The sequence below is a fragment of the Sus scrofa genome, chromosome 7, assembly GCF_000003025.6.
Source record: "Sus scrofa isolate TJ Tabasco breed Duroc chromosome 7, Sscrofa11.1, whole genome shotgun sequence".
Lineage (NCBI taxonomy): Eukaryota > Metazoa > Chordata > Mammalia > Artiodactyla > Suidae > Sus > Sus scrofa.
The window spans coordinates 13,871,015-13,893,188 of NC_010449.5; the positions used below are offsets into that span (position 1 = coordinate 13,871,015).

The 22,174-nt window shown below is 44.1% G+C and overlaps 1 protein-coding gene across 2 annotated transcripts in view; it reads left to right on the forward strand.

Annotated features, from left to right (window-relative positions):
- Positions 1-22,174, forward strand: part of KDM1B (lysine demethylase 1B) — a 56,630-nt gene that overhangs the window by 24,732 nt on the left and 9,724 nt on the right. For both annotated transcript variants that reach the window (XM_001927844.5, XM_013977460.2), the window contains exons 9-19: positions 97-301; positions 2,671-2,855; positions 6,173-6,349; positions 6,762-6,836; positions 9,980-10,117; positions 11,027-11,198; positions 14,036-14,163; positions 15,546-15,677; positions 16,529-16,603; positions 20,787-20,903; positions 21,630-21,755. In XM_001927844.5, coding sequence (XP_001927879.1) covers positions 97-301; positions 2,671-2,855; positions 6,173-6,349; positions 6,762-6,836; positions 9,980-10,117; positions 11,027-11,198; positions 14,036-14,163; positions 15,546-15,677; positions 16,529-16,603; positions 20,787-20,903; positions 21,630-21,755 — 1,530 coding nt within the window. The remainder of the gene's footprint in view (positions 1-96; positions 302-2,670; positions 2,856-6,172; positions 6,350-6,761; positions 6,837-9,979; positions 10,118-11,026; positions 11,199-14,035; positions 14,164-15,545; positions 15,678-16,528; positions 16,604-20,786; positions 20,904-21,629; positions 21,756-22,174) is intronic.

The following is a 22,174-nucleotide window of genomic DNA, read 5'->3' on the forward strand; positions in this document are numbered from 1 at the left end:
CGGGTGATGGCTTGGTGACGTGAAGCGGACCTTCTGACCTTGGCCAAGGCTGCATGTGCATTTCTTGTCTGCCATTGTCCCCCCTTCGTCTGGCAGAGAGTGTCGGAAGTTTCCAACCACTGGTGGTACTCCATGCTCATCCTACCTCCTTTGCTGAAAGACAGCGTGGCCGCACCCCTGCTCTCTGCTTACTATCCTGACTGCGTGGGCATGAGCCCCTCCTGCACCAGCACACATCGTGCAGCCAGCGACACCAGCCCCGGGAAGCTGGAGCACTCCAAGGCAGTCCCCTCTGTGCTGGGTGAGAGCTGGTCCTGGCCCTCTCTGCTCCCCCACCCCCACCCCCGCCCCCAGCCCTTGCCCCGGCAACGTGTGGGTGAGTGAAGGGAAAAGATGGGTTTTTATATAAAATGTGTATAGCATAATACAAAGCACCTCATTATTTCATGGATTTGGTTAGACTGTGGATCACTCATCATTTGTATGTGTTGTACAGTTCATTTCCCCCCCCATCATTGGGGAAGCCTGTAGAACTTGTCCAGGAATCCTGCCTGAGGAGTGTAATGCGCATTTCTTTAAGAGTTGGAAAAGCTGCATAATTTGATGATAATGCATACTCATTCTGATGTGCTGGAAGAAAGTTGAGATACTACGAGCCGCCCTTCTTTTTTCTCCTGGAGTCTTTCTGCTTCTAAGTATGCCATTGATAATCTCAGCAAGAAAACCCACTCTTGAAAAAATTTAAAACATCAGGGCACAGAGACTGATGACAGTTTACTTCAAAGGACTCTTTAAAATTCTCCATCAGAAGTCTTAGTGTACAAGCCAGAATTCTAGATCTTCTCCTGCACGCTAACAAACTTCATTTTTGATGGTGCAAATAGATTTTGACAGTGTGGCCTTATCTTAAGGTTTTTAACTAAACACACACTGGGCCCCCTCTATAAAAATGTAGATATGGTCAACATCAAAGCTGAAGTGATAAATCCCAGTATTAATGAAGGTGGAATGAGACAAGCACTCAGATACTGTTAGTGAGCGTAGACATTTCTGAAGGACAGTTTGGCAGTGTGAATCAGAAACCTTAAAATAGGAGTTCCCATCGTGGCTCACTGGGCTAAGGACCCAGCCTAGTGCCCATGAGGATCCAGGTTTGATCCCTGGCCTCCCTCAGTGGGTTAGGGATCTAGCATTGCTGCAAGCTGTGGTGTAGGTTGCAGATGTGGATTGGATCTGATATTGCTATGGTATAGGCCGGCAGCTGCAGCTCTGATTTGAACCCTAGCCTGGGAACTTCCATATGCTGCAGGTGCAGCTATTGAAAGAAAAAAAAAAAAAAAAAAAAAACAACCTTAAAATAGATGTTCTTTGGATGTAGGAATTTATCTTAAATAAATGAGCAAAGATTATCAAAAGTTAAGTCCAAACATTTGTGGGGCATTGTTTGTTATAGTGAAATAAATGGATGAAATTGAAATGCTCAGCAGTAGGGGAGTGGCTAAATAATAAGCGAGATAATATATGTCCATTGAAATCATATTTAATGACATGGGACAATGTTCTTGAAAAGCAGGTAGGAAAAACAGCCTTTTTACTGCGTATTTTCTGGCTTTGTAAAAACAATCTGTTACATTCTCCATGGAAACACAACTAAGAATAGGTTATACTCCTAAATGTTAATACCACATAAGTATTATCAGGGGTTAGTGATTATTATTTACTTCTATGAATCTGTTAATTTTATAGGAAAAATACACAAGAGAGTTACTTTTTTTTTTTCTGGCTACCCTGAAGCATATGAAGCTCCTGGGCCAGGGATCAGATCCGAGCCTCAGTTGCCACCTAGGCCAGATCCTTAGCTCACTCTGCTGGGCTGGGGATTGAACCTGCATCCCAACACTCCCAAGATGCCACCAATCCCATTGTGCCACAGCAGGAACTCCCAGTGAAAGTTACTTTAAAAATATATTGCCAGGAGTTCCCGTCGTGGTGCAGTGGTTAACGAATCCGACTAGGAACCATGAGGTTGCGGGTTCGGTCCCTGCCCTTGCTCAGTGGGTTAACGATCCGGCGTTGCCGTGAGCTGTGGTGTAGGTTGCAGATGCGGCTCGGATCCCGCGTTGCTGTGGCTCTGGTGTAGGCTGGCAGCTACAGCTCCGATTCGACCCCTAGCCTGGGAACCTCCATATGCCGTGGGAGCGGCCCAAAGAAATAGCAAAAAGACAAAAAACAAAAAAAAAAAAAACAAAACAAACAAACAAAAAAACAAAAATATATATTGCCATAGGGAGTTGGCATTCAGCTGGGTTTGGAATTTCTGTCTTGTAAGAAGGAAATGTTTGGCCAAAGTGAATGTACTGAACCCTCCCGAAGGGTACCACGCAAACCTGATTACAATGGTAAATTTTATGGCACATTTTTTAAATCACAATTAAAACTTCCAAAAGACTTTCTCCATGCCACAGAAATTGAATTTGTGAAGAAAGAATTGGAAAAAAAATTTTGTCTAATTCACACCTATTCTGTCTAACTGGACAGAAGCAGGACTATTTATGCAGGGCAGATCAGGGAGCTTGTCTAGGTGCTCCTTTTTGGTTGGTTTTTGCTCTTCAGTTTATGCAGATTTCGGACTTACACTTCGAAGATTTGCCCATTTGCATCTTTTCTCAGTGCCAGGCATGAACCGGTACTTCCAGCCTTTCTACCAGCCCAACGAGTGCGGCAAAGCCTTGTGCGTGAGGCCAGACGTGATGGAGCTGGATGAGCTCTATGAGTTCCCAGAGTATTCCCGGGACCCCACCATGTACCTGGCTCTGAGGAATCTCATCCTCGCCCTGTGGTATACTAACTGCAAGGTGAGTAGAGGGCGTATTGGCCGACAGCACATGGACACAGAGTTGTGTTAGAGAGCGGAGTTGCTTCATCTGTGACTGGAATCTTTAGATCCACGTCTCTCCACCTCGCCCTGTTGGTGTTTGTGTGGACATACTCTATGGGGTGGGGACGGTGGCGGCGGTGGCGGGGGGGTGTCCTGTGCATTGTAGGATGTTTTTCTGGTTTTTGTTTTCTTTTATAGGGCTGCACCTGTGGCACATGGAAGTTCCTGGGCTAGAGGTCAAATCAGAGCTGCGGCTGCAGGTCTATGCCACAGCCACAGCAGCACCAGATCCGAGCCGTGTCTATACCACAGCTCATGACAAACCTGGATCCTTAACCCCAAGCGAGGCCAAGGATTGAAGCCAAGTCCTCATGGATAGTAGTTGGGTTTGTTACTACTGAGCCACAATGGGAAACCCTGTAGGTCATTTAAGCAGCATCCCTGGCCACTACCCCCTAGATGCCATGGCACCTTCCCCCACCCCCCAATTGCGACAACCGAAAATGTCTCCAGATATTGCCAGATGGGGGCAAGGTCTCTCCTTCCTGAGAACCACCCTTTTAGACCATACGTAAGTTATCAGAATTCTTGACTCTCTGATGAGCGAATATATGGTGCCAAGTTTGGTTCAGGGAGTTGCAGTGGCAGTGTCAGGGAAAAAAAAGGATAAAACATTACAGATGGGATTACAGGCCCCACAAGAGGGCAGAGATTCTTGCTCATTGTGTTATCCTGAAGCAGCCAAGACCAGTGATTTGCTCTCTGCTGGGACCGAATAAATGTTAGGGCCTCATCCAGCGCCCACCTTGAAAGGGATGGAGATAAATTGTGGGGAGGGCAGGGTGGGAATTCAAGCTTTTTTTTTAAAAAAAAAAAAAAAGCTTTCCCTACCTTAGTCCTTTTTTCCAATTTATTCATTTCTTCTGCCATTATCTGAGTGACTGCTGAATGCAGAAAATTTTGCCAGACTGCCAAAGTAATCTGGATTAAAGAAAGCTAATCAGTTCAACCGGGTATTTCATTGATTTAGACTCTAGTCTGACATGACCTGATTAAGTTATGGCTGCAAGTGCAGTTTGTACGAATTAGGCCCAGGTAGGTCGGTTGGGCAAGGTTGAGTTATTCATTTCCTCCCCAGCAGACTTGAGGTAGATGCTCAATAAACAGTTGCTGCACGAAACAAAATTGTGGTCAGAATTTCCTGTAAATAAGTTGTAAAGATCCCCTTTTCAAAAATGGCCCTGGATTTATTTTTTTCACATTTCTTTTTAGTTGACTTTGAAATTTGACTTCAACTCTTTTAGGAAAACTGTCCTGAACTTATCAGTGTAAAGCTGTTTTAATTTGTGCTATGAGGATAGGACATATTGTGTCTATTTCACATGGTAGTGGGAAAACTCAAATATGGTTGTTTTAAAGGAATTAGACTTTGAAATGATTCTTCTTTAAACGTCACGGGTACAAGCACATAGTTTCAAAAATCTTCAGCAGTCCAAGCCAGCATCGTACATGTTCTTTCTTTAACATTTTGAGTATATATTCATCTATATTCGTTTTCCTGTGTTTGATCAGGCTCTGTTGCAGCCAGGAGTTGGGCACAAATAAAGGAGGGGCCAGAGGTGGACAGCCCCTGCCCCCTTCCAGCCTGTTTGAACTTCCTGTCACTGGGCTGAGGCCACATTATTCTTGAGTCTTTGAAATAGACTAAGGCCTTGGCGAAGCTGCTGGGGTGAACTGAGAAAGCCAGTCTCTCTCCTTCTCTTTGCCCCTCCCCCGTCCCCTCTCTCTCTCTCTCTCTCTCTCTCTCTCTCTCTCTCTCTCCCTCTCCCTCCCTCCCTCCCCCCCACCCCCTTTCTCTCCCTCCCTTCCTCTCTCTCTCTTTTCTTTGTCACAAGTTCCTAAGTCTGTCTCCGGCCCACCCACACCCCCACATCTTATCAGCAATGAGCATCCAGCTTTTTCTGCTGCTAAGGGTTTCTGTTAAGGCTTTTGTTGTGTGTTTTCTTGAGTCAGGAACGTATCCCCACACTCCCCTGCGAGGGGACGCTTATGCGATAAAATACAAATTGCGGTTTGCATCTTTTGTCCCTTTCTTCTTTCTTCCATTCACCAGGCAGACCCCTCTTTGGTTTTTACTGTATCTTAGTGATAGATGGTGGATTCCAGTTACCCTGGGAAGTTTCTCTTTTTTCCATGGTAAAATACACACACAATGTAGAACTGACTGTTTTGGAGTTCCCGTTGTGGTCAGAGGAAACACATCCGACGAGTATCCATGAGGATGTGGGCTCGATCCCTGGCCTCGCTCAGTGGGTTAAGAATCTGTCATTGCCTTGAGCTGTGGTGTAGGTCACAGACGCAGCTTGGATCCTGTGTGGCTGTGGCTGTGGCTGTGGCGTAGGCCGGCAGCTGTAGCTCCAGTACGATCTCTAGCCTGGGAACCTCCATATGCCGTGGGTGCGGTCCTAAGCAAAAAAAAAAAAAAAAAAAAAAAAAATGACCTTTTTTATCGTTTTAACTGTTGTAAAATGTACAATTCAGCGGCATTAAGTACATACACAGTGTTAGATAATGGTCGGCTCTCTCTAGTTCTGCAACTTTTTCATTTCCCCAAGAGAAAACCCCACACTCATTAAGCAATGACTCCCCATTCCTGCCTTACCCGTTTCTGGCAACTCCTAGTCTGCCTTCTGTCTCTAAGATTTGCCTATTCTGAGTATTTCTCATAAATAGAATCATACAATATGTGGCATTTTGTGACTAGCTTCTTCACTTAGCAGAGTATTTTCAAGGTTCATCCCTGATGTAGCCTGTGTCAGCACGTCTTCTTTTTGTAAATTGCTGAATAATATTCCACATGTGGGTAGACCCCCTTTGTTATCTGCTCATCCGCTGTTGGACACTGGATGATTTCCACCTTTTGGCAATTTGAACAGTGCTGCTGTGAAATTTTTTTTTGGTCTTTTTAGGGCCACACCCAGGAGGCATATGGAAGTTCCTCTGTAGCTGCCCCCCCCTCCCACAGCCACAACAGCTTGGGATCTGAGCTGTGTCTCTGACCTACACCACAGCTCATAGCAACGCTGGATTTTTAACCCACTGAAGCGAGGCTAGAGATCGAACCTGCGTCCTCATGAATACTAGTTGGGTTCATTACCCATGTTTTTAGTTCTTTCCAGTAAATACATGGAAGTAGACTTGCTGGGTCATAGGGTAATTCTGGGTTTAACTGTTGGAGGAACCAAGAGTTGTTTTTAGTGTGTTTTAACAGTTTGGTTGTATTTCCTAACACAGGAAGCTCTTACTCCTCAGAAATGCATCCCTCACATCATTGTCCGGGGTCTCGTTCGTATTCGATGCGTTCAGGAAGTGGAGAGGATCCTTTATTTCATGACGCGGAAAGGTCTCATCAACACAGGAGTTCTCAGTGTTGGCCCAGACCAGCATCTTCTTCCTAAAGATTACCACAATGTAGGTAACTGAAAGTCCACCAATGATACTGCCATTGGTCATGCTAAATGCTCATGGATAGTAGTTGCTAGTACATTCATGTTAATGATACAAGTAAAACTCACATTATCACCATAAAAGTTATCAAGCATAACTTTTGCAGAATATATGTTTCTCCAGGGAAGAGAATATCGAGCATTGTTCCCCTAGACCCTAAAAAATGAGGAAGGGATGACTTAGAACAAGTACTAATATAATCTTTAGGGAAATAGCTTTCTACGGATATTGGAGAAGTACAGATGAGCTAACATTGCTTGGCAGCTAGTTACTTCTAGAACAACCAAAGCAGCACATTGTTTTCATTGCTCTAATTAGATTTTTCTTTCTTTTTCTTCTTCTTCTTCTTTTTTTTTTCTTTTTTTCTTTTTTTAAGAAATCAGTCATCATTATTGGGGCTGGTCCAGCAGGATTAGCAGCTGCTAGGCAACTGCATAACTTTGGAATTAAGGTAAGATCTGGGGGACATGGAGGCGAAAACAGATGGTTAACTGCTCTTTGGGTCCAAATTTTCTGAGACTTGGAAACTAGTTCCTGATTTTGGCAAAGAATGCTAAATACATTATATCTTTATAGTCAACCCTAGGAAAGATACAAAGTTTCAAATTGGCTTAACAGAAGAAAGGTAGAGGAAATAGGAGGTCCAGCAGCATGAGGGAGGATTTTAGCCTATGATGGGCAAGACAAAAAAGATTTTAAGTTAATGCAGAAATTTGTGGGGGTTTTTTTGTCTTTTTATATGGAGGTTCCCAGGCTAGGGGTCGAGTTGGAGCTACAGCTGCCGGGCTACACCACAGCCACAACTACACAGGATCTGAGCTACGTCTGTGACCTACACCACAGCTCACATGACGCTAGATTCTTACTTAACCCACTGATCCGAGGCCAGGGATCGAACCTCTGTCCTCATGGATGCTAGTCGGGTTCACCAACCGCTGAACCACGACAGGAACTCCTAAAGCAGAAATTCTTGACCTGTTGTCATTGACACAACAGCAGAGAAAAAGCCCTTATTTCTGCAGTAGTTTAAGACAACAAATAGCAGCTTGGAAACTCACTATTTCTTTTGAAATATCCAGTTAATTTTCTTAGGCAAATCAAAGGCACACTTTGAACCTTACTCTGGAAAACAAAAATCTTTGTTTTTGGAAGCAAGGTTGAATGAGTTAATCCAGGGTTCCGACAGAATTATGGGACTTTTAAAGTACTATATGTATTTGAGTATAGTCTTTCTCCAAGGAAGGATGTTATTTCTTTTTCTCTAGTATGTTGCCTTATTCTGATTGTTCAGAATTAGCCGAAATAGAGGTTACCACCGCTACCCTCAACTTGTGCAATTCAATACCTAATTTCCCTTAAACTCATTCACATCTCCTAGATTTCTGGGACTTCCTCCATCTGATTCATTTCCCTTTTTTAAAAAAAACTTGTTTTGCAAGGACTTTGGTTTTCAGTTAAACCAAACGTGAAAATCAATTCGGTAGCATTGAATTAGGCTTAGTGTTGACCCAGACCGGCATCTTCTTCCTAAAGATTAGTCTCTCACCACCCTCTGTTTGGCTAAAAGAAACAGCAACTTGTTTTTTACCATGTCCTCTCTGCTGGAGGAGTTTCAGAGAAGAGAAAGTTTTCCAAGGCTGTGCCTTAAGAGATTGCCCCTTTGGTGGAATGCAAGACCTATCTTGGATTCTTGTATATTGCTGACAAAACCGAAGAATCAGAGGTGGGTTGATAGGAAGCAGGCTTGCGTTTCAAACTATTTTCTAAGTAGCATTAAGTTCTGAGGTGTTTTAAATGGTCATATATCTATTTCACCATTAGAGATTAGGGCCCAGGTTTCTTGGGTGGTTTTGACTTGGACAACCCACAGATAGTGTTTTTGCAGGGGAAGGTATTCCTGTCCAGAGTCTAGGGAGCGCTGACTTTTAACGTTCAGCCTTCCTCTTATAAACTAAAAAGCAACTGGAAAAGGATGGTTCTGTGTTCCTCTGAAGACAGAGGAAGAAGGTGAGAAGGGGAGAAGCATGAGTTGTAGCTTTTCCAGTTGGAGAAAATGAGGAATTTAGGTCTGAGGAAGAATATTCTAGAAGCCTCTATTGTTCTCCCCTTCCTCCCCCAGAGACCACCCCTCCCCCTTGTGGTTAGAAAGGAGTAACCTAAAAGATAGGGCGCTCAGGGACCCTCCTTGAGCAATTCGAAGGTGTGCTTTTAGGGATCCAGAAGTGACATAACGGCTTTCGTACGGAAGAGGAGTCCCATTTTCAGTTGCTCCCACCAGGGGACGTGTAGCTCCTTGAACTCCAGGGCTGTCCACCTGAGAGCAGCTTCTTGTTCCACCAGCATTAGGCATTTGGAAGCGATAAAACAGTCTGGGTATGGGGCCCACCTGCTTTGACCAAGCCCGTGAGGTTGTCCTTAGAAAAAATGGCAGAGGATTTTTTAAGAAGATACTAGTCATATCTTAGAGAAGACTTGTTGGCAACACTAAAGGAATTTGGCTACATACGTAGATATTTCAGAGGATGAAAATCATCTCTTTAACTTAATTTTTAAGGATTTTTTTTAATCGGTGGAATACTGTTCAGTAATAAAAGTAATGAATTTCATGTGCTGGTTTATCTTATTTTATCATTATGGGATTTGAGAGGAAGCAGTTTGAGGGGCTTCTCCAGCATACCACTCCCTTGCCCCTGCTAGGGTCTGGATTGTTTATTTTCAACATCTATGTTAGCTCCTGTTCACACTCCCCCCCCCCTTTTTTTTATGGGTGCACCTGTGGTGTATGGACGTTCCTGGGCCAGGGACTGAATCTGAGCCTTAGCAGCTGCTGCAACACCAGATCCTTTAATCCATTGTGCTGGCCAGGGCTTGAACCCAAGCCTCCGCAGCAGCTCAAGCTGCTGTAGTCAAGACGCTTAATCCACTGTGCCATAGCGGGAACTCCTCACACTCCCCTCTTTTTAAAGTCACCTCTCTAGTAACATAATAATACATTAACCTGATATGAAATTCATTTAACTGGGTCACCCTACCTTTATAATACTGCATTTTTGTTGTTGTTTTTTTCCGATGATTGACTTTTTTCTGGCTTTGTTCATTTATTTTTATTTTTAATTTCTTATTTTTTTGGCTTTTTGCCATTTCTTGGGCCGCTTCTGCGGCACGTGGAGGTCCCCAGGCTAGGGGTCGAATCGGAGCCGTAGCCGCTGCCAGCCTACGCCAGAGCCACAGCAACCCCAGATCCGAGCTGCGTCTGCCACCTACACCACAGCTCACGGCAACGGCAGATCCTTAACCCACTGAGCGAGGCCAGGGATCGAACCCACAACCTCATGGTTCCTAGTTGGATTCATTAACCACTGCGCCACGATGGGAACTCCTGGCTCTTTTCATTTTTCAGAGTTTTAGGGAGGTACAGCTGACTGACAAGGTTGTGATCATCTCTGCTGTGATTCAGTTGTAGACACATCCGTTCTCTTTCAGAGCCTTTTCCCACATCAAAGATCGCAAAACATCGGGTCGTGTTCTCTAGAATACTGCGTTTGATATGACTCTTCCAGCCTGTTGAGCTTCTCTGATTGTTAACCTTTTCAGGTGACTGTCCTGGAGGCCAAAGACAGAATCGGAGGCCGAGTGTGGGACGATAAGTCTTTCAAAGGCGTGACCGTGGGACGAGGAGCCCAGATTGTCAATGGCTGTATCAACAACCCAGTAGCACTCATGTGTGAACAAGTGGGTTTCTTTAAGATTTGTGTTGTAGATAAAAAATTGCCTCGGTTCACCAGTGTGTAGTATTAATTTGCTTCTAGGTGATATATGGCACCCCCAAAATGATTTCTTGCCCCCCTCATCCCCTCTGAAAAGTAAATAAAAACAAGTACAGTTCTTTCTTCCTTGGAAGGCGGAACTAAAGGACTTAAAAGATTGTACCCCCTAAGGTCTTTATATTTGTGTGTTGTTTGCAGGCCACTTGATTAACTCATCATTTTAGGGTTGCCAGATTAAGCAAACAAAAATACTGAATGCGAATGCCCAGGTCAATCTGACTTTCACATAAATAACAGTGATTTTTTTTTTTTTTTAATCATTCTGTGTACGTCCCAAATATTACATGGGATATTTTGCATGCACTATTTGGGGCATACTGAAAAAAAATTTTTTTTCATTGTTTATCTGAGATTCAAATTGAACTGGGCTTTCTGTCTTTCATCAGGCAACCCGACATAGTTTCTTTGAAGCCCTGTGGTAGCCCCAAGGTTTTTTTCTGAGCTATCTATTGACAGTTCCGTTTCAAGTTCTCTGAGTGCTCGTGTGTTTCGTGTGTTCCTTTACATGAGATTCCATGGAGGAGATCGAATGTCAGAGCAGGGAGAGCCAGTACACAGCGACAGTGTCTAAAATGTTGATAATTATTGCCTGGCAAGCTGTAGAGTGCACGGCATAGACTCTCCGCTTCCCCCTCACATTCTCAGATTCCAGGCTGGTTTTTCACTGCCTTCCTTGGCTGCTGTTCCCCAATCAGCTTTTGTGTTTGGGAGGTCCTAGATGCTATTCTCTACGAGAGCTCTGATTTCAGCTGAGAACCTGTACCTGTTTTTTCCAGGGAAAACTTTTCACCTTCTTATTCTTATTATTTTGAAGCTTGGCATCAGCATGCATAAATTTGGAGAAAGATGTGACTTAATTCAGGAAGGTGGAAGAATAACTGACCCCACTATTGACAAGCGCATGGATTTTCATTTTAATGCTCTCTTGGATGTGGTCTCTGAGTGGAGGAAGGATAAGACTCAGCTCCAGGATGTCCCTTTAGGAGGTATGGGGAGAACGGTGTTCTGATTGTTCCATCGAAGTCTCATTCTGACCTAAGCTTGATTAGCAGGAGCGTCATTCATCCACGAGCTTGGACGGATGCAGTAAGAATAGTCCTCAGGAGCTGTTCCTTTCGGACTGATCATTCCACAGAGGGGAGCAGAACCTCCTCAGGGGCCTTTAAGCGCAGGCCTGTGTATGCACGCATGCATACACAAATCGTACTTTACACATTAGCCAGTGTTCACAAAAATCATTTACGTCTTGAATTGTCAATTTCCCAGAGGAGCATACCTTAAGGCAACACGGTGAGCTTTATGTGGCTAACTAGCCACTGTAGAATGACTTGTCTAGATAAGAGTTTCTTTCTTTCTTTCTTTTTTCCTTTTTATGGCCACACTCCTGGCACATGGAAGTTCCCAGGCCAGGGATTGAATCCCAGCCTCAGCTGCGACCTGACCCAAACCCACTGCACCAAACGGGAACTCCTAGGTAAGAGTTTCTGTGTTTCAGAATGTCTTTTTCTTTTTTTGTACAATAGGTTGAGATTTTTTTTTTTTCCAGTATATCTTAAGGATGCACGAATGTGCTTTATAACTTAAGAATTTTAATTCAAAAATCTTAGGCTGTGGTACTAAATGGACAATATTAAGCACAACCCTTTGGAAAACCTGACTGTAGCAGCTCATTTCCCTGAGGGCGCCCGCTGAGTTCTTACTCTGTTGCTTCTTAAATTGATATTTATTTAACTTACAATTTTGTAACCCAAACATCTTCGCTTGTCCTTCTCGGAGACATGCCGGAGTTTCGTACAGTAGGAGCGTTTGAGCTCAATTGGCAGGATATTAATTTGCTTCGACTGCATGTTTCTGTTTGAGGGTTCGTGGCTCTTCGCTCTGGGATATGCTCCATCTGTTTGGGATAAACTTCACAGTAGCAGGGGCCGTCTCTCCTTTTTTATTCTCTTCCCCCATCCACACCCTCCACCTCTGAGACCGACCCACATTCTAATTGCCCCTAGTGAGTGTTGACTGACAAACCGCAACAGAATATTTTTAGAAACTTAACTGGGGTCGTGCCCAGACCAAGTGGTGAGTTGCTGAATTTTCTGGAATTGAGGATGGTGACTAGGCCGACTTGCAGGATGTGTTTAGAATCTGGTTAGTGTTTTTGGTACAGGTGTGATGGTCGCAGGGGCGGGGGGTTGGGGGAATTCCTTATGATTCTTTCAGGGTCACCAGATACAAAAGTGAATAGTACTGTAGCTTTGTCTTCGCTTTACTCAAAACAAGTTATTATGGGAGGATCAGCAACACTTAGTGTGTGTTTCATCTTACTAATATATCTTTTGAAAAGCTTTACTAATAGTGCATGCACATCTCTGTTACGAGGTTACAGTAGAGCCAGCCTCGCAGGATCTCAGCTGTCTGAGTTCTCACCACATTAGCATTTAGCTGAAAGACAAAAATATAAATACTAAGAAGTGAGAGTGACTTTCACAGAGCCAGTGTACTAAGGCTTTTACATATTATTTATGTAGAATCACATCGAGGCTTCTCTCAATCTGTTTACACGTTAATTTTATATCCTATTCTTGTAATCTTGCTTCTTCCCAAACCTCTACAAATCCTAAAGGAAAATAGAAACTACATAGCAGGGGGTAGGAATGGGATTGCTACAAGAAGGTGCTCAAAGTAGGAAAAAAAGCCCAGTGGTGTAGGGGCAAAAGCCTAGCACAAATCCAGAGGTGCCATGGATGTCCCCCTGCTATAGTCTAGGCAAATAATGGAACATTTTACTGAGAACCTTGAGTTGTCAAAAAAAAAAAAAAAAAGATACTCAATTCTGTTTCTAGTCAAGCACCTGTCTAATGCTTTATAATGCTTTGAGCTGTATAATGAATGCTTTGAGTCTGCGCTGTATATGTTAGATGGGTGTCACTGAGAAGGTTATAAAGAAGGAGCTTGTGCTAAGATTCTTATCCCCACCCGCAAAAGACATCTAAGACAGTCGTTGGAATGACGTCATCGGGTGGTGTATATGTAGCTGAAAATTCCAGTTGGATGGGATAGATAAGTGCTGGGGGTTGATAACCAAGGAGTGATTCCTGAGGGAGGCTGGTAGTGAGGCTGGTCTGTAAAGGATGGATGGGACCAGGGTGGGAGGGCATTCCAGGGAGGGGAGTGGCAGTAGCAGACTTTGAAGCCTTGGCATTTACCAGGAAAAGTCTGAGCAGCAGCGCAGCAGAGCCTGTGAGTGGGCAAGTAGTGTTTGCTGTGTTTGGAAAGGCTAAAAATGTGCTAACACTGTCTGGCTGTGGGTTTTAGAATTCATTACATAGACAGTGGAGAACCAGTCATTAGAGAGATTGAGACAGAGGGTTGGCGTGTTAAGTCCATAATGAAGTATTTGGAATGTTTGGGAGAGAAGATAACCAATAGTCAGTCTATAATAGTTCTCCTAATCAAAGTGAGATATTCTAAGGACTTGACTCTAAGATGATGGCAGAAGGAGCAGAAAAGGGATGGGAGTCCCCTCTCGTGATATGTGCAAGTGTTACTTTTCCTGTATCTTGAGCAAAAGAAGAAACAGTTTCTCAACACAGCAGAAATGAAACATGGTTGAAGACATAGAACCCACATGGCTTTGTTCCCTGTAAAGATAAGCGTTTTCTTATCAAGAGGAACCCACCTTATCAAGACTGATATCCCTTCCCTGGGAAAAGCCTTGGAAGTTTGGGGCTTTGGGGTTCAAGGAGGTTGAATGCAAAAGATGAGGAATTCGAGAATAATGCTAAAGCTGTTTTGTTTTGTTTTCTGTTGTGTTCCATTTCTATTACAGAAAAGATAGAGGAGATCTACAAAGCTTTTATTAAGGAATCTGGAATCCAGTTCAGTGAGCTGGAGGAGCAGGTCCTCCAGTTCCATCTCAGTAACCTGGAATATGCCTGTGGCAGCAACCTCCACCAGGTGTGCTTTGAACATGCTTGTTTCTATGTATGTTTCGGCCTTAGATGTGAAAATATTGGGCCCAAGGTCATCTGGATAAACAGGGAATAATGTTTCTGCTGCTTAAAAGTTTGAAAACGGCCACTTTAGAGTCTGTGAACCTCACATTGGTTTTTATTTTTATTTTTTGTCTTTTTAGGGCCGCACCCATGGCATATGGACGTTTCTAGGCTAGGGGTGGAATCGGAGCTACAGCTGCCAGCCTACACCACAGCCACAGCAATGCAGGATCTGCGTCATATCTGCAACCTACACCACAGCTCATGGCAGTGCTGGATCCCTGAACCCACTGACCGAGGCCAGGGATGGAACCTGTGTCCTCATGGATGCCATTTGGTTTCATTACCACTGACCCATCATTGGAACTCACAGGGGTTTTTTTTGCTTTTTTTTTTTTTTTTTTTTTTTTTTTTTTTTTTTTTTTTTTGTATAAAGCAAGAGAAACCTTTCTGCAGACACTCAGTATATAAACCTGAATGCAGGAGGCTTTGGGACTGAGTCAGAGAGCCTGTGTTCACTGCCCTCCTTGGGGGCCCTCCAAGCATTTCCAATGCCGTGGTCTGAAAACACAGAGATACAGAATAGAGGATCTTTGCCTTTAGGATCTGTTCACCTTGCTGAAAATAAGTTTAAACTTGTCGAATTCATGACACCAAATGTGATCTTGGTCCTTGGATAGTCTGTATTTTGACTAGAGGTGGCCTGGATGACCCCTGACCTCATTACCTCTTTGGGACAATTAATGTTTCCATTTGGTGATTCTTTGGGATTAGAATAGCATCTTTTTCCAGAATCATGCTGCATGTCACCTTCTCTGGACTTGCCATATTGAAGACATCTGGGTGGCATAGTATATATGGAATTGATCAAATGCAGTTTTTTTCTGATAATTCTCCTTTGCCAGGGTTGTTGATTTCTAATATACCTTTCTTTTTTTTTTTTTTTGGATAAACCTGGGGCATGCAGAAATTCTTGGGCCAGGGATTGAATATGCACCACAGCTGCAGCTAGAGCCACAGCAGTGACGATGCCAGATCCATACCCCACTGAGCCACCAGGGAACTCCACCCCTTTCATTTTTATCACAGAGTGGGACCCATGCCCAAGTCACAGCTACGTTTGGTTCTAAAATAAGTTTTCCTGGGCGTTATTGAGAGATTTCATTCTCCTGCCAGGGGTCTCCATCTGGGTTTGTCTGTCCATTCTTCTCCCTGCTCCGCTTCCTTCTTGTTTTGCCCTCCGCCCTGGGGTGGCCTTTCCCACCTTGGGCTCCTTTTTTTGTCCTTCAGACACAGGCTCAAGGGTTTACACCTCATTTCCCAACCTCTCCTAATGTTTCCCAGGTGTCCGCTCGCTCCTGGGACCACAATGAATTCTTTGCCCAGTTTGCTGGTGACCACACTCTCCTCACTCCCGGCTACTCCGTCATCATAGAAAAACTGGCAGAGGGTCTAGACATTCGGCTCAGGTCTCCAGTGAGTACTGACAGCGGTGGGAGCCTCTGGCTTGGTGGCGTTTGGAGGATGTGGCATTTGGGGCATGTGGATTACACACGGGGCAGGTGTCAGCTTTGATGTTCAGCCAGGGTCTCCAAGTACTTTTTTTTTTTTCTTTCGCTTTTTAGGGCCGCACCCTCGGCATATGGAAGTTCACAGGCTAGGGGTTGAATTGGAGCTACAGCTGCTGGCCTACACCACAGCAGAGCCGTGTCTGTGACCTACACCACAGCTCAGGGCAACACCAGATCCCTGACCCACTGATCAAGGCCAGGGATTGAACCCTCATCCTCATGGATACTAGTCGGATTCATTTCCACTGCGCCACAGCTGGAACTTCCTCTCCAAGTACTTTTGATACTATGAGCATTCGCATTATCCGTGTCAATTAGGTAGCTGCTGTCATTTGGAAACAATAGTGGCTGAGCTGCATTTTCATTATTAATTACGTAGTCTGGTTGCTCACAACCTCCCTGACCCAGTGCAGTTGTTTTCACTCTTCCATTTTCCCTTCAAATTTTTGTCCCTGTGAAATTGTATTGTACATGGTTATAATCATAGAGGCACTTGTTTTTATATATATGTATGTATATATGTCACTTTACACGCTATTATAAAGATTTTGTGTATTCTCGCATAGTATTTGTACATGTTAATGGCTGAATGAAAGCTCCCTGAACTAATCAATAACCGTTGTTTAGTTCTCGGAATGCCAGGAAATGATTCCCCACGGCTGTGGAAATGTAAACTCCCATAATAAGAGAATTGGAATCCTGGGTTACATGGTTCCACCCCTCATTATGTTTTTCATAATTGCTCTTCTTGAGCAGGTACAGAGTATTGATTATTCTGGAGATGAAGTTCAAGTTAGCACCACAGATGGGACGCGGTGTACAGCACAAAAGGTAAGTGCTGTGATTCCGCTGGGTTCTGCCCAGGGCTCAGGAGTAAGGAGACTAGTCCTTCCTACCAAGCAGTTTGCCTTTGGCCATCTGCCTGGAGCCTTGTGTGACCTCTGGAGATCTCTGTATCTCTACTCAATTGTGCATGGATGTGCAAATCTGATTCTATTATTCGAATGCTATATAGATGTCATGGCAGGTGGAATTCTGAATAGTGTTTCTCAGAGTGACTTCTATGATACATTAGTTTTGAGAGTTGAACAAGAAAAATTCTTTGGCCAAGTAAGTTTGGAAAGTAGTATATACTACGGTCTATGTTTAGGATTAAATAAGAGCATATTAAAGGCTCTGAGAGGTCCTGCATTTTAGAAAACCTATTTTACTCAGTTTAAAACATTGGTTTACCATTGTGGCTCAGTGGTAACAAGCCCACCTAGTATCTATGAGGACTTGAGTTCCATCCCTGGCCTCACTCATTGGGTTAAAGGATCTGGTGTAGGTTGCAGTCTCAGCTCAAATCCCGCTTTTGCTGTGGCCGTGGCCCTCGGCTACAGCTCCAATTCAGCTCCTAGCCTGGGAATTTCCATGTGCTGCGAGTATGGCCCTAAAAAAAAAGTGGTTTACAAGTCGGTGGTGTTTTTGTATCGTGGAACCTTTCTCCAAATCAAGAACATTCTGTTTTTGTTTTAAAACTGGCAGAAGTACTTTTTTTATCATTTGAATTTTTTTGTAAACAGCTTTAGTAGGCGGACAGTGAAAGGAGCTGTAATGTAATATATGAAATCACACTGAGATTTCTGCGGTGTTGGAAAACAGTGTTGGAGTGGAGGGAGATTAATAAACCCTGTAGATTTATTTAATTTTAGTTCTCTGGGAGTTCATGTTGTGGCTCAGCAGGTTAAGAACCCAACATAGTGTCCATGAGGATGTGGGTTTGATCCCTGGCCTTGCTCAGTGGGTTAAAGATCCAGCATTGGCCCAAGCTGCAGTGTAGGTTTCAGATGCAGCTCAGCTCTGGTGTTGCTGTGGCTGTAGTGTAAGCCAGTAGCTGCAGCTCCGATTTGACCTCTGGCTCCGGGAACTTCCATATACCAAGGGTGTGGCCCTAAAAAGAAAAAAAATAAATAAATAACTGTCTGAAGTGATTACCAAAAAGTGTAACTGACAAACTACATAGCTAGTGCCTAGAGTTTTATACTTTTCATTTAACTAAAAATATTTCACAGTCCTTGATATTCTGCATGAAATGAAATGATGGATTGCATGTCAAATGAGAAAGACAGGGTAGAATGTGTGAGTCCAGGAGTTCCCATCATGGCGCAGCGGAAACAAATCCGATGAAGAGCCATGAGGTTGTGAGTTCAATCCCTGGCCTCGCTGAGTGGGTTAAGAATCTGGCGCTGCCGTGAGTTGTGGTGCAGGTCGCAGACACAGCTTCGATCCTGCATAGCTGTGGTGTAGGCCGGCAGCTGTGGCTCCAACTGGACCCCTCTCCTGGGAACCTCCATATTCCATGGGTGTGGCCCTAAAAAGCAAAAAAAAAAAAAAGGAATGTGTGAGTCCAGGGGGATGGGTTCTCATATTATGCCTGCCATGAACTAGCTGGACGGTTAGTACCGGTCATGGGGACTTTGGACTAACAGTAGTTCCCAATCCCGGCTGCACCTTAGAATCACCCAGGAGGTGCTTGAAAAGAAAAGTTGTAAAGCCCCACCCGACAAAGGTTCTTACTGAATTGGTCTGGTCATGTTTTGTTTTGTTTTATGATCACACTCTTGGCATACGGAAATTCCCAGGCCACAGACTGAATCAGAGCTGCAGCTGTGCCGTGGCAATGCTGGGTCCTTAACCCACGGCGCCAGGCTGGGGATCAAACCCGTGCCACCCAAAGACAACATGGACCCTTAACAACATGGATCCTCAACGATGGATCCTTGCGCCACAGCAGCAGCTCCCTGGTCATGTTTTAAAGCTTCCCAAGTGATTCCAACATGTGACCAGAGCTGAGACCCATTTGACCATAGTGATAATGGGACTCCTTTCTGAGTCTGTTCCCAGGCTAATAACTGCTATTCTTCCTAGTAAAAAAAGTTTTGTTTTTTTTTTTTTTTTTTTTTTTTTTTTTAAATACCACCTCATAAAGCCGCAAGGTGGCTGAGGGCCCAGCATCTGGTGTTTTGTGACTTTGCCTCTTAGCATCCAGGACAACATGCTAGGTGTGCTTACATCGCGGGTGTAGTCACTCTCTGCCTGGGCCTGGCCAGGCACATTTGCCCTTGTTTCTTTGTATTCTAGCTCTTTAAAGAAATTAGAGCAGAGTTTCAGGCTCTGATTCAAAGCCTTCTCTGGAATGATTAAAGTACATATTTTTAGTAGTCAGCACACATCCCACAGTTTCAATAGGAAGTTTCCCCAGCTTATCAGTGAAAAGATTTCCAACCCAGCAGGATATACTGATAAACAATCCACAAACTGTAATTCGTTGAGGCTGCTTCCATTGAGTCGTAGTGTTGGTTCCTCACCAGAGTGTGTTTATATCTTTTGCCTGTTTGTTTACCTAAGTTTATGTGTTTCTGAAAGCTTTCCTTTGGCATTAAGAAAACATTCTAGGGAGTTCCCGTTGGTGCAGTGGTTAACAAATCCGACTAGGAACCATGAGGTTGCAGGTTTGATCCCAGGCCTTGCTCTGTGGGTTAATGATCCAGCATTGCCGTGAGCTATGGTGTAGGTTGCAGACGAGGCTCGGATCCCACGTTGCTCTGGTGTAGGCCGGTGGCTACAGCTCCGATTGGACCCCTAGCCTGGGAACCTCCATATGCTGACCAAAAAAAAAAAAAAAAAAAGGAAAACATTCTAGATCTTACTTCCTTGCAGTTCAATATACCTGAGAACGGTAATTGTTCCTTTTTTTTTTTTTTTTTTTTGTGGCATGGTAACTATTAGCTGTAACTGCCATCGAGGAGAGAGGACATGTTTTTTATACTTATTATAATTTTCACATGGTGGAGGGTAGCGACAAAAGTCACAGGAAGATCTCTCAATGTCCTGTGATCCTGGAGTTGGGGATCCAGACGGACAGACTAAATCTTTGAAGAGGGCAGCAGTAGATGGAGGTCCTGGGGTGCTCAGCTCCACTCTCATCCAGCCCTGTTATCCTGTACTACTCAGGATGGAAACAGATATACTTACACTTCCCAGACTTCCTTGCAGCTGAGGGTCTAAATATGAATTAGGTCCAGCCAGGCAGGAACTTAACATGAGATTTGGAAGGTGTAGTGTGGCTTATGCATCACTTCTGCTACTAAGCAGAAGAGTCTGGGTGTTGAGTTCTTCCGCAGCAGGGGGCAGCAGAGCTCCCAGGGTCCTCTCAATCTCTCACTTAGAAAGGGCGTCAAGAGACAGGGCAGGAGGCATCCCTTTTGTTGGGGCCCTTTGTTCTGTAAGTGGCATGTTTCTGGAGCTGGGAGCAGTAGTCATGGTTCCTGATTGTGACAATGTAACAGTTTCTGGAGCCAGAGATTTTATGCCTGTGTGGAGAACTAGCAGCTCTTGCCGATGGCCTGGTTTTGTGATTCCTTCTTGAAGGCTCTAAGTGATTCTGTGAGCCTGTTGAAAACCTGCATAAATTGCTTCCTTGTTAAAAAAAAAAAAAAGTGGCTTTACTTGATTGTAATAATCCCTAATGTCTGTGATGTGCTTTACCATTTAGGAAGCATATTGATGTATATGTTGAAGAATTTTAGTTTTAAGCATTTCTCCAATCCTTTAAGGCTAGTAGGGCAGCTATTACATTGACCGCATGTTAGAAAGTGTCAGGAATGATAGACGAAGTCTAGTTCTCTTGACTCTGTATTTAGGGCCATTTCCTCTTATGGCATTGCTTTTCAGGATTGAGATCTCCTGACTCCTCTTATCCAGGGTTATTATTAACCATCCAAACCTTAATGAAGATTCCTCCATGGGAATGTTGCTTATGCTCAGCCACTCACCTTTGTACAGTGAACAACCTATACAACTGTACACGGCAGCCCTTGTTCTTACTAGTATAACAAATAGGATGTTAGTTATCTCATGACTGGCAGTAGAAAGCGGGGTTCTTTAGGCTCTGAGATTTTCCTGGAAACCACCCCACTGAGAATCAGGTTCACTTGCTGTTTGTATGCTAACCGTTCATTATTTCCCACAGGTGCTAGTCACTGTCCCACTGGCCTTACTGCAGAAGGGTGCCATTCAGTTCAATCCACCATTGTCAGACAAGAAGATGAAAGCTATCAACAGCTTAGGTGCAGGCATCATTGAAAAGGTGACCGGATTACTTAAGCCTCAGACCTAGAGAGATGAGTGTCAGGTGACAGGGGTTCCTTAACTTCTGATATGGGGAAGAGGTGGGTAATTTTTATCTCCAAATCAGATTCAAAGATTTCCTTTTCATTTGAGTGACTGTTCATGAAAAATACAAAAGGATTTATCAAAACAAAAAGAGGAGAACTGGCTGAGGTCTGCGAGTTTTGATTTTAGGAGAATGACCCTTGGCAATTCAGAATTTGAACTGGGTATATAAATACACAGTTCTTTTTTTTTTTTTCTGCTGCTTTCTGCCTCGACCCTCCACTAATTGGCCCCAAGGAGGCAAGAGTGTTTTGCTTTCTCTGCTTTGAAAAAGCTCCTTTAGCAGAATCTGCCAGTGCTACAAGGAGACCTATGAGTAGTAAGAATGTATCCCATGGACGTAAACTTCCAGACCAAGTCTAAGGGATGCTTTGCATCTTCAGACTAGCCTGGAAGTTGTCAGCGGGTCCTCTACCATTATTTGTGGGTGCACAGGACTGAGCGGTATATACAGCCAGATGTTCACATAGAGGACAGAGGAGGTAGGAGAATGGAAAGGAGTATTGGGAAATGTTTGGCGGTTTTTTGGAACTTTTTAAAAAAAAATTTATGTATTTAAAAGCTATAGGTTGCATCTGAGAGATTGCTGTGCTTTTGATTCAAGAAACTCTTAACCACCTTTCTCTTGCTTGCTTTCCAGATTGCGTTGCAATTTCCTTATAGATTTTGGGACAGTAAAGTTCAAGGGGCTGACTTCTTTGGTCACGTTCCTCCTAGTGTCAGCAAGCGAGGGCTTTTTGCCGTGTTCTATGACATGGATCCCCAGGTAAGATCATGGGTGACAGGTGATTTGAATTTGCTTATAACAGTTTAGAATTTGGTTTGGTATAATCACTCCTGTGTCAAGCTCAGGAACTACTGGACACAGTGGACACTCTGGATGTCTTATTTTGGTGGGGAGGGGACTCTTGGACTGCAACATTGTCCTGTAGGAAAGGAGCCCCAATATCTGCCACATTTTCCTGAAGTACCAATGTTGCTCCCTGGGAAATGAATTTGGTGCTGCCAAAGTGTGTTATTTCAGGCGGAAGGAAGAATTCCTCTCGGGGGACATGGCAGCCGCACAGTGATGAGTAGCTCTTGAAGCTACTGCCGAGGATCCTCCAGGGAGCCCTGGTTGAGGGGTGGGATATGATTGGCCCAGGATGAGGGCAGGTCTTGGGAGGGGCAGACGTGATTGGTGGG